The sequence below is a fragment of the Acanthaster planci genome, linkage group LG05, assembly GCF_054643075.1.
Source record: "Acanthaster planci isolate LZ-2023a linkage group LG05, COTS_SCS, whole genome shotgun sequence".
Lineage (NCBI taxonomy): Eukaryota > Metazoa > Echinodermata > Asteroidea > Valvatida > Acanthasteridae > Acanthaster > Acanthaster planci.
The window spans coordinates 10,764,845-10,777,161 of NC_141781.1; the positions used below are offsets into that span (position 1 = coordinate 10,764,845).

At 39.6% G+C, this 12,317-nt stretch overlaps 1 protein-coding gene across 8 annotated transcripts in view; it reads right to left on the reverse strand.

The window, feature by feature from the left end:
• Positions 1-9,278: 9,278 nt before the first annotated feature.
• LOC110981100 (uncharacterized) overlaps positions 9,279-12,317 on the reverse strand; it is a 131,745-nt gene continuing 128,706 nt past the window's right edge. For 7 of the 8 annotated variants that reach the window (XM_087137298.1, XM_087137299.1, XM_022238344.2 and 4 more), the window contains 2 exons: positions 12,212-12,290; positions 9,279-11,407 (listed from right to left, as the gene is read on the reverse strand). In XM_087137298.1, coding sequence (XP_086993424.1) covers positions 11,401-11,407; positions 12,212-12,290 — 86 coding nt within the window. In that variant the 3' untranslated portion in view covers positions 9,279-11,400. Of the gene's footprint in view, positions 11,408-12,207; positions 12,291-12,317 lie in introns of those variants that run through there. The other variant, XM_087137302.1, reaches the window with a different exon arrangement.

Genomic DNA, 12,317 nt, shown 5'->3' on the forward strand with positions numbered 1-12,317 from the left:
TGGAAGTCTAGGAGCTGATAGGAAGGGTAGAGTGGATGGTTGAGGGCTTGGGACTATCAGTATTAGAGCTCTGAGGATCCCTTGGGGTTGAAGGAGATGTTCCATATTGCTGTTGGGTTTATTGTAGCCCTTATAAGATTGAGACTAAAAGGCTCCAAGAGGGAACTTTATATAAGGAGCTTGGAAGATGTTTAAAGACTGGCAGGGCTTCCATGTAGGATGAGGCTGTAATGTAAAATCTAAAGATGGAAACAGATGTACCTTAAACTCTGGCAGTGTAAAATGGTCCAGATTAGGAGAAGGGTAAAGTGGCAAAGTACTACAGTTTTACAAAAAGATATAAACATACAAACAAGTTGTTCTGCTAGTTTAAATAAATGAGTATTTATTTCACTTGCAAATAGAAATTAACTGGTTACAGCAATAAATGGTGATTGTTTTACATACACACAAAGCATTTTTGCAAGGTAATATTTTCAAATGAAACAAATTTCATGTCAGTGCGAAAAGGTCCTTAGAATGCACGAAAGGTGTTCAGTGAAAAATATTGTTTTAGACATTAATTTGGGAAACAATTAGTTTTATGATTAAAAAAAAAACTGTTTAAATCAAACATTTCTTTCGTGCACAGAGTAATGTCCAAGTTAGGGCATTTTCAAAAATTACATTTTTGCTGTAATAACCTTGCAGCACTGAGCCAAAGATTTGCGACTTGCAGGTTTTTAATAATAAAGTGAAAGACTTTTTTCTAATGATCTGGCAACACTGGATGTACAACTTGCAAAATGCACTGAAATTTTTTCCAAAGAAAAACTTATAAAGATGAACAAAGAAATTGACTGGAGCAGGATTTGAACCTACCAACTGAGCTCTCCAGCCCTGTTTCAGGTGCTCTTCCCATTTGTCATTAATATCTGTTTGAGGGGAACTTGTTAAAAGTGAGGTTCAGAACAGCCACTGGGTTGACTGAACAGTGCTGGTATTTTGGCTGCCTGAATGGGAACACCATTGAATTTCTAAAAGCATGCAACAGTTACAAGCAATTTGTCCTCAGAAGAAGTAGTGTCAAATTGTCTAGGATCTTTCCAAATGGTAATTATTTTCAAATTTTGGAGTACATGTATAGCATCTTGATAACTTAAATGTAAACATAAATGTTTTAAATGTGCATTAATATGTCTCAATCCGTTACGATGAAAAGAAGCGAAATAATTTGGATGTAAGTACAGTAAAATATTACTATACTGAACAATTCGGTACACAGAACATGCCTCTTGGCTCCCAAATTTTCTGCACACTTTTACTTAGCATCACAAATTTGCTTTAAAGAAAAAAATTTAGGACTGATGAGAGTGACTCAAAAGTTAAGATGTCAATAAACTCTAAAATTGGAACGACCACATAATGAGCCCATAGCAAAACAAGCAGCCGCACAAGAGAATCTGTTTTACATGAACAAGAACACCCACATATGTATGTGTAACAACTGACATTTCAACAAAGGAAATAGTATCCTCTTTTTTCTGCAAATGGCACTCTCTCTGTTTTGGCAAATAGCGCCCCCTTTTGTCAGGACTTTTCCCCCCATTTTTTTAAACGAAAATCGGCACATTTCGATTTTTAGATCTATGAAAATGCGACGATTGGAACAGTGCCAATGGAATAGCAATACATGTAGTTGGGAGGTACGCTGCACCAAGCATTGTGTATGGACCCTGCCCTGTTCATTATACCAATATGCACTACTCAAGAAAAATTAAAGGATCAGACATTTGTGTATGAAAATTACAGCCAGGTGTGTACCTCATTGGCTTTACTTTTTGTACACTGAAGCTCATGTTCATGCTTGGTTGAGCACCATAGAATGTGAGACAATGCTGTTGCTTAGTCATGTTTCAGAGCCCAATTGGCTGGAAGGGTCAAAAAGCATTGGGTCATGTGTATTGCTCAGGTATTGCACAACTTCAAAATGGCCACCTTTCACTCTCTTTGCACATAAATTAAGGATGGGATGACTCTCAGGCAAGGGGGTGAGAGACTGGGAGTGTCTTAAAGAGTTGGGGGGGGTACAATAACATGAATGAGACTGGCCAGTACTATACAACCCTATTGTGGTAAAACGATGTACACGTATGTGTCTCACTTTAGGACATTTTGAGAAAAAGTGACTGAAATATTGGACCTCTTACCATTTTGTGTTTAGGTTTTCGAAAACTGTGAATTTTTTATTTAATTTTTTTTTAATGTCCTGACATTGGAGATTTGCAAACAGATACATGTCAGACATTGCATTATTTTTCTAAATAAAAGGGTCTCAACAGTTACATGTAATTTTTCATGCTGAGATACGTACATCTGAAAGTGCTTCATTTCTGTGACTCAGAATCACAAATAGTTACCTCACATTACCAGAATTTACTCATAAACAGTGCCCTCACATTACTGCGATATTGTAACTCATAAACAGTGCCCTCACATTACTGCGATATTGTAACTCAAACAGTGCCCTCACATTACTGCGATATCATTCTTATTCATAAACAGTGCCCTCACATTACTTGGTTAAAACTCAATTGTTTATACATCATTTTCAGGGCCACGGAGGACCTGGACAAGGTGCTGACCAAAGTTTTTTTCAGTATCGTGAGATTTTTTGGTTTGATGCCAAGAAATAGCCAAATTAAATGATGCTCATTTTTTTGCGATGTGAATACCATTTGTTTAAATTATTAATCACTACGTATGATCCTTTGATTCTTTGAGTAGTGTACAAATGCAGATAGACTTGCTCCATCACTAAGGCGGAAGCAAGGAACTGTATCTCTGAGAAGATTGAGTCCTTTCCTTGCCTTTTTGTGAATCAATGCCTAAGATTCTGATGAGGATCCCTCATGCAATCTTGAAAACCGTGTTCCTCCTCAGTGATGGAGGTGAAGACTGGAATCTATCTGAATTACTTCCTCGCCTTGGCATTCTCATGAATCATCTCTGTGAAGTCCCATAGGATCTTGTCCTCCATCTTCCTTCCCTCCAGGTTGAAGGAGGCGAGGGCGCTCTTCTCATCAGCATTATGGTCCGTTTGTCCTGGGGAAACCCATATGAGGAGGTCTGGGTAGATATTAATCACAAAAGGAACTAAGTTGCAGTAGAAATTGAGACATATCTTGTACGCTCCTTGTTTTTACACCTTTCATTTTATAACAAACTGTTAGTGTCTATTGCTTTTCATCCATTTTCATATCAGAAAATGAACTATGACAAGAGGATTCCTTTGACACTGATGACCCATTACTTCTGAAAGCATTTGTGATTTGTACTCTTTGTTAGAAATATTTTCCAGACACCTCTTTAGGGTTTAGTGAATCAAAAAATCAAAAAGTGATATGTTTAAACACTTATATTTGTCTTTCCCTTTTCTTAACAAGTGAGGGCACTGTTTACAGTACATATAATTACAGTACATATAATACTGTAATGTCAATCAGGGAAGACCACAAACCTGAAATACCCATGGGCCAACAGCTCCTACAGAAATCAATGATTGATCCCAAAAGTGTGGGCAGAAATATTTCAACAGTGTGCAAAAGTCTGTTGAAATGGATACAAATTGGAAATTTTGGATGGTGACTGAAAATACTGTTTAAGTGTTTACAGTGGGTCCCTTTTTGTGTTTTGGTTCAACATTTGTCAAAATTAAGGTAGATCCTTCTTTAAATAAGGCCTTTGAACAGTTAAGTTTTTGTCCATATTCATTGCTAAGCTTCAAAAAGCCTGAACAAAGCCCCATAGTGAATGCGATTTTAATAATGGGCAATATTATGAGGAAGAAAAATTGAACTGTGCCAGGTTAGAACTTTAATAAAAGACCAACAAGGCTAAATAATGCGTGATGGACGATTGCCACAGTTGCCCCCAATCCATCTTCTTTGATGTAGAGCAGTGCTGCTCAGAAAATCATGAAACCCCAGAGGCCAAGGCAGCCATTTGCTTATGGTTATTAGAAATGGACACTTTCCTTAAATAATGCCCCTGCTGTTGTTGGTCTAAAGGTATTATTCTATGATTAGATGCTTCATTTCATGAGTTTTACTATTAAAACCGTGAAACCCAAATTGCTCCTTGAACATGTTGAACATGTCTCAGGAAATGTGGACCATTGATCAATGTAGTTTGTCATGAAACAGCAACGAACCATAAAGGAAAAGGAACTTTAGGCCAGGAAAATGTGAACAGTTCCAGTATAGTGGGTGCATTCAACGAGCTTGCCCTGGTTACAAGGTTAAAACCTCATCCCTATCGTCTTGCTTGGTCAACCCGATGCACACAACTATCCCTAGGTCAGGGTTGTCCGTAAAGCTAGCCATAAGCACCCAAGGGTGGATCCAGGACCAAAGTATTTTCGGGGAGTGGGGACAAACTTGATTCTGTGAGCCAAATCTTTGGTTTTTTTAAAGTTGTTTGAGGGGTTAGGCTACATTTCCACTTTTCAAATGAAGGGAAATTAAATAGACCAAAAAGATCCTTTCATTTTTTCAAATGAAAACAATTTTTGCTCCTTTTTTGGTCATGACCCCATCGGCCCCTCCCCCTTTCCCAGATTCATCCTTGCAGAAAGCCAGCAATGATATGAACTACAAGACTCTTACCTGTGCTACTTATTACGTATAACTTGCCACTTCACTTTGGAGATTTCAACGGTCAGTCCACATGCACCATGACGCTAGGCAGCTTCAACGTTCATGTAGGCAACTATGGCAGTACATTCACCTGGCAATGAGGCCTTCCCAAATCTAAACACAGGGAAAAATGACAAAAAACAAGAAAAGGTCTCCTAAGGTTTTTCAGTCACACTGAAATGAGCAAAACACCCATGTTTCAACCCATCACCACATAGACTCTTATTGTGGGTCACTGTTAAATCCGTAAAACCTTACAGTGCTGGGAAGTGCAGGGTGTAACAGGCTGGATGGGGTCGGGCGCAATTTCATGGGGCTTGTTAACACAGTCGGAAGAAAATTTGTGCTAAGTTTAGCAGAAAAATGTGCTAATCTTGAGCGCTATTTCATGGCGGTGCTCAGGGTGGTTGTGCTAATGGTTGCAGGCGGATAGAGATTTCTGTTGTTACATCACTAAGTTTAAGCAAATCTTTCCTCCAAGGTGAGGATGCATTTGGCTGTACTGTACAGTCTTTCATTTGCAGTTATCAAAAAGGTATCCATTATTGTTGTTGAAAAGTATACTTGGTTTAGATAGACGACTAAATTCTGTGAGAAACTATTCTTTCTGGCAAACGGTCATCATGAAGAAATAATTATTTTAAGCACGCGCCTTCTCAAATTTTTGGAAAATCACTATTAGAAATGCATGCAAGCGTTGACATGATGCACACACACTAGCAGTTTCCATAATTCATCAGTTCAGGGGGTGAAAAGGTGTAGCTGTATTCGACTGAATATGAGAATGTTTCCCAGATGCTGAATACAGGCACAATTTAAAACACGACTCAGCAACTTTTGATCTGAAATCCAAGTCCTAGAATAGTTTTCTCAGAATATTAAACATTCACTATTAAGCTCAAAGTTCATCTTCATCAGGTTCGTTCTTGTGTTCCTTTCTATAGATTTTGAGTAATTTTGTTGCTTCAAAGGAAAATAATCCACAAAAGACAAATAGTGGATTGTACCTTTGACAAATTGTTGCGACAACAAAAATCATGACTACTACTGTCGTAAAACAAGAGATGGCTTACTCTACTGGGGTAGTGATGCCAGAAAATGAGCCCACAGGCAGGGGACCAACCACGCTGCTATCGCCTTCCTCTATCAGGCCAGTGATGCCAGAAGATGAGCGCACAGGCAGGGGTGGACTTCTGACCCAGCAATGGCAGTCTGCTGCAACATGTCACACTACAGTACAAACTTCAACTCATCAAACTGTAAACTACTAAGTCCAATCATGGAAACTTTCAAAATTCAATGAACGGAATATACATTGCATGATTCTGTTCAAATCCTTTTGTATTTGGACAATTTGCCTAAATGTACCTTTACAAACATACCAAGGAGTGTTCCAAACCTTGTCGGGTCCTGTTTTCCCATTATACGCATGCCTCGGCACCACAGACAAATGCGTAGACCACCAGTCTTGCGCAGTAAAATAAAGTTAAAAATCAGAGAGGGGGCTTGGGTCAAGTCCTGGTAGCCAAGTTCTCATTGTTCGAGTTCGAGTCCAGAAGGTCTACTGGTACATGTAATTTTAAGTTCAAGTCCGAGTCTTTGAAAATCCACTGATCTCCACAGCAACTGACAAGAACTTAACACAAAAGGTACTAGTATATCAGGAACCAAGTTTTTCATTGACTTTTTGTTTCGAGGCTTAATAGGCTAATATACAGTATGTTTGTATGTTTGTAAATAAAGTGTACATGCAATGTTAGATTTTTGGAATATTTATATGCCAAAGTTTGTCAGACTGGCAAGAAAGACTGGGATTTGCTTTTTTATTTGTAGTAATTAATAATGCATCCAAGTGCCCGGCCTTCCCAAATTACAAGGTCAGGCATCTCATGCACATGTCAGTAGGCCTATATGTGTAAATAAAGTGTACATGCAGAATGTACATGATAGAATTCTGGAAATACATGTACTTTAATACATGTAAAGGTATGCTAGAAAGTGTGTTGAAACTAGCTTGGAAGATTTTTATTCATGATGCAGTCAAGTGCCTGCCTTCAAGAGTTGACGAGACCAAGTTGACTTGGGACCAAGTTGACCCAAGATGGAGCTGACTCAGAGCGAGGTTATTCCAGACCAAGTTGGTGACTTCACACTGACATGACTGATGAGTATACAGCATGTGTGCATTGCCATGATTCGCTGGACCATATCCAAATCTTGTCAGAATCCAAGTTGCTCAGACTATTATTGACTGATCTACATCATCCTGATGCAGTCGGGTCAAGTGAAGTTGGGCTTGTTGGGCTTATACCATTAATTGGATGGCCAGCTGCACATCAGACCCAACAACTTGAGGGATACACAATTTGCAAGATGTGTGCAAAATCTCAGTGGGCATATAGGCCTACTAAAGTTGTTCATGTCATTTTCACAGAAATGGGCCATGCACATGATGTACTATAGCCAGTTAGTGTAGGCATGCCTAGTGTTGATCCCAGTCCTACATGTAGGATTAGTCTCAACATGGTCTCATCACTCTCAACTAGAACTAGGCCTATGAATTTTATTCCTGTAAAGGTGGAATAATAAAAGCAAAATCCATTGTACATACTCCATCAATGTCATCACGTAGGTGGGCCGGCGATTCCTCAACGCTCAAAGACTAATTTCTTGACACAAAGTCGCGACAATAAACGGACTAAAGCGACCACCGTGCACTCGGTATACTTCACAAGCGCACGTGTGCCACCGCGCTAACCTTACGTACCTAGCGTGGACTTGTGAACAAAAGATGTCCACATGATGCAGGAAAGGAGGACGTTCTGTGGACTTATACATGTCCACAGGACGTTTCCCTTTCTCTGAAAAAGAAGTCTAGATTTTAGTCCACACCGTGGAAATCACGAACAAGGTCTAAAAAGGCAGTCTACATGTTTATGTCTGTGCAGAGTCCAAATACTGGCGATTCACAATAGTGTGCCTCTAAGAGTTTGCCATGCCTAGACCAATCACGGTGCGTGAAAATTGTCAACCCTTTCCAAACACGCATTGGGTCAACAGATTTCTTGCACTGTGATTGGTCAACGTGCAGCAAACTCTTGATGGTGATACAATTGTGAAACGCCCGTATTCAAAGAAAATTGACCACCAGGCCAAGGCGCTTAAAAAGTACCCCTGCAAATTCTTTCGAAAAGAGGGGTCTGTGTGAGCAAAGAAATTGTGGGGTATGGCCCACGATCACCTCTGTAGATTCAGGGGCACCCGTCTGGGGGAAAAGCTGACAAAAATGTGACTGAAAATGTGTCAGAAGAGCCCCCAGAACGTGAGGGATATCATTTGAAAAGTGGCCGCTGAGAAGACTTGCGAACATTCACTTTTTGGGGGTTGAGTTTGGTTTTGGTGGATAATTCAAAAATTCAATGGTTCACGTACTAAAATTCGAAAATCAAATGAAATCCGACGGACCAAACAACACATTGCTTTTTGTTTGAGAGGCCTCAGGGACTTCAGTTGCCTGCCATAGGGCTCCAAACTTTGTTGATTTTATACTCTTTCCAGTGGAGCTTGAATTAGTTCAGTGCACCCGTATAGGCCTGTCACCTGGTCAGATGCTCCCTCCAGTAGTGTGGTTCTTGAGTCTGTTCAAAAGTCAACACAGAAAGAAGCCTGATATAAATTGTCATGCCATTTGTATGCAATTTAGAAAAGAGGAATATGATAACTCATAGGTAAGGGATTTGTTTCCTTTGTATTTTTTTTGCTTTAGATCCTCCTACATGTACAGCTGAGGAAAGGATGAGTTCTTCTTGAATCCATAGGGGTCTAGGCCTATGCCAAAAAGTGAAACACTTACCAGACTGCGGTCAGTGACCACTTGCTGTAGAATCCAACATTTTGTTAAATCCAATATCCAATCGCATTCCTGTAGATGTTGGATTCGACACTTCAGTTTTTAGCACGTGTGAAGCTTCAATTCAATCTGACAGAAATTTTTGTGGATGGGTCATTCCATGAGGTTGGGGCACAATTTGTGACGGTGTCCATTGTTATGTGGGTTCCGTAGAACTGAACAGCTATTACCCTGCATGTGGATTCCAAATTATACACCTTGCAAGGCTGAATACAGAGGTGTGTGTTATTTTTACAGAGTAAATGACCTACTCTTCAGGTCATGACAGGTGGTAAAAATTACCCATGTGACAAGGACACCATCACAAATTGTGCCCCAACCTCATGGAATGACCCAGATGTCATTCACAGCGTAAGCTTTAAGGTGGCAGTTCATTAGAATGACATGTTCCATTTTCAGGGGGCTCAGCATGATAAAGATGCATCGTGACTAAATCATACCAAGTGACAGTGGGGAAGGGCGAAATTTTTTTACACGTCTCAAAAGAGCCATGGTTAAGTTGACACAAGCAGCAAAACACCACTGATAATATTTTCAATACAAAATAGGTAGCAACTAAATAATGCCCAGTTTAATCCTCTGTCCATAAGTTCCATAAATCTACAATTTCATTTTGACTGGCTTAAATGAAAAAATAACCAATAGAACAAAATCCTCGCAAGGACATATACAAATGAACTCAATGAGCCTGATTTTCCTGTCGCATTTTTTGCGGCAAAAGTCTACAATTTTATTAAGATACAGTAAAATACAAAGTGGTGTGTGCTACACGGTTTTATAATCAGTGGCACTTAAAAAACGAGACACAATCAAGAATGAAAATATAGGTCTATAATACATCTAGGAAGAATAAGACTTGATAAAACGATTAGTTTTTTAAGCAACAAAGTCCGATGCCAAATATCATACTTCATCATTTACAATTGTAACGGCAACTTGTTTTAATAACAGCTTGTTTACTACAAGCTGATGCTGGCAAAAAATTCAGTCTCCGCGACCAACAGCAAACTTGTTTCTTTCCTTTTGTGTTCAAGAACCACACTAAACTTGAATGTTTGACTGGTTCTCTCCTCAGGCAAAAGTGCTGTCAAAAGCTACTGCTGTTCACCTGGACGAGGTATGGTGAAACAAGACACTCTTTGCTGAGACACCGCCGGTCAGAAACTGTCTTGATGATTTGTCAGCAATAATTAAGTCACCATGATGGGTTGTCCCGGCAATGCACATACAAGACATGACCGTTTGTTGTTGTTGTCCCCTCGCTTGTTGGACACAGATCAGTTTCAATTCTGTGATTTATCCACTACAAAGGAAGTTGGCAATCAAAGGAAGAGGGCCAGAACCTGTTTCTGGTCGTCTTCAGGTGATCTTTTTCTCTCCCCTCTATCCGTAAACTGGGTAATAGCAATTCTAAGCCACGAAGTTATATATTGCGCTTTTTCAAAAATAGCGAGAACATCAAGAATTCACCATCAGATTTTAGGAATTGAAAGTGCAGAAATGCTCAAGGGGAAAAAGAGAATTTGATCCAAACTGCCAAAATTCCAACAGTACAAAATGGCTATGACACTACTAACTAAAACAAGGAGCAAGAGAAAAAAAAATAAATTAAAAATAGGACCTGTTTCACCTTAAATGCTTTATTTTGAGGGGGGATATTCTCCTACAATTACAGCACATATATGTAACAGTACTTTTTCGAATAAAATCTTATGTTTGGTATATGGTAACTGCATGCAAGGAGCTGGATCCTTAACAGAGAGAATGCTTGACTAACGCACACATTGAGTATTCAGTCCCATAGTATACAGTCAGCAAGGAAAAGAGGGAAGTCCAGTCTGTTACCTCCCTGGGAATTAGTTACTGTTCCCTATTGATGGTATCGTCACCGGTGAGTTGAAAATACTGTCAAGTCAATGGAAATGCACCATTTTCATGTTCTGTTCTGATGAGATGCTGGAATCATGCATGGACTGAATGACTTGCTGAGTGACTGTCTAAGTAAGTCCTCCCACCACAACTCTTTGTGAGAAATTGGAGAGCATATTTTTTTAAATTCCCATTTTCTGAAGAAAAAATTATTGGTGCGTTTTGATTGACAGTCAGTGTAAAATGGAGAGATCATTCTATGAAAAACTTACAAAATCTTATTCAAAACAGTGCTTGCCAGTGTCTGGGCACAGTTAATACCTGATGAAGAAAGCTGACCTTGTGGCATGAGGAGAATGTTGGTGATCAGTTTGGTATGCAATCCAACCACCAAAAAGGACAAAAGGCTCACCTCTTTAACTTGGTTAAAGAAATGCGATTTACAATTTACAAGGGATTCAGCATTCTACCCATCTGTATAAAAATTCACACGTATGCCGGCCGCATCAAAAGACCGAATACAAACCAGATAATCCACCTGTCCACACTATATACAAAACTTCCTCTTTCTGCCCAAACTCCATAAATTTACTGGAAACCTGAAATCAGCTTCTAAATAAGACCAATGACAAGATTTCTAACAAAATAACAAAAAATATCATGTCTTCATCTCACAAAGTCCCTCCCTGTTTCCTCTTCCTAAAACAAAGAGGCTCCCCCAAAAACTGGCCGCAAACGTCAACAGTCCTTCTGCATACTGCAAAGTATTTCTGTCCTGTCTTCAACACTTTTGGCGCATGTGGCGCCAAAGAACCACTGCTGAGCAGTAGAGCCTTGTTCCGCAACAATCGATGGAATCAATCAACTCTTTGGTCACAGACTCTTTGGTTGGTGGAACATTGCAAGTGTCACTAAAAGCATGGTGGAGGAACCTTTCAGCCTGCTTCATTCCCTGGAAAAAATGAAAGGAAAAACAAATGAAGTGTAATCTGTATGCACATGGTTTGGTGAAGGAGCATCTCCAAGGGCAACATGTTTTCTCTGATTTCACCTGTCCAAATAAATATGGAAGCATCCAAATCGAACGCAGTGTCATTTGTCATCAGAGCTCAACTATAACAAGCTAAAAATGGCTACAAACTATGGCTACATACGTTGTTTGGCATGCACAGGGGTTTATCCACTACGAACACAAGTCAAGGGTTCCCCTCATTTTCTCAGTTTTCTACGAATGACGCAGTCTACATTCAGAATTCGCATCTTGGCATGAACAGAAAAAAAACCCTATTTAGCTTCATATAATTGAGCTCTGAAGACAAATGACACTACGTTTGATTTGGATGCTTCCATATTTATTTTAAAAGATGAAATCAGAGAAAAAAGTTTTCCTTAGAGCTGCTCTTTAAGTACTGGGTGACGAAGATATAAAAAAAAAAGAAGCGGGATGGCAAAATCAATCTATTGTTTGTTTTTGAATCATCCAAACCTGGGTTCATACAGTATAAACCTGAGTTCAAATAGTTCAGTGTAGCAAATTAAAGCCAAGATTGCTTGTGATTTAGGTTAATCTTGTTCTACTGAGGCAATGCGGTGTGGAGATTTTATAAACCCTGGAATACACGGCCAGGACCAAGTCTTGATTTTGTAATGGGATGCCACTGCAACTTCATTTTGAGGTCTCAGCTTGCACTTGGAGTGACAACATGAACGTAATCAAGCTTTCCAAAGTAGAGAGTTTGGTGTGTAGTGCTTTTACCTTCTGACAGCGTACGGATTGACACCGGTTGCAGCAGCTGCAGCTGCCGCTGCTGCTGCCTGTTGATGGCTGGCGAGAACTAAAGAGAGAAAGAAATATAGAATGG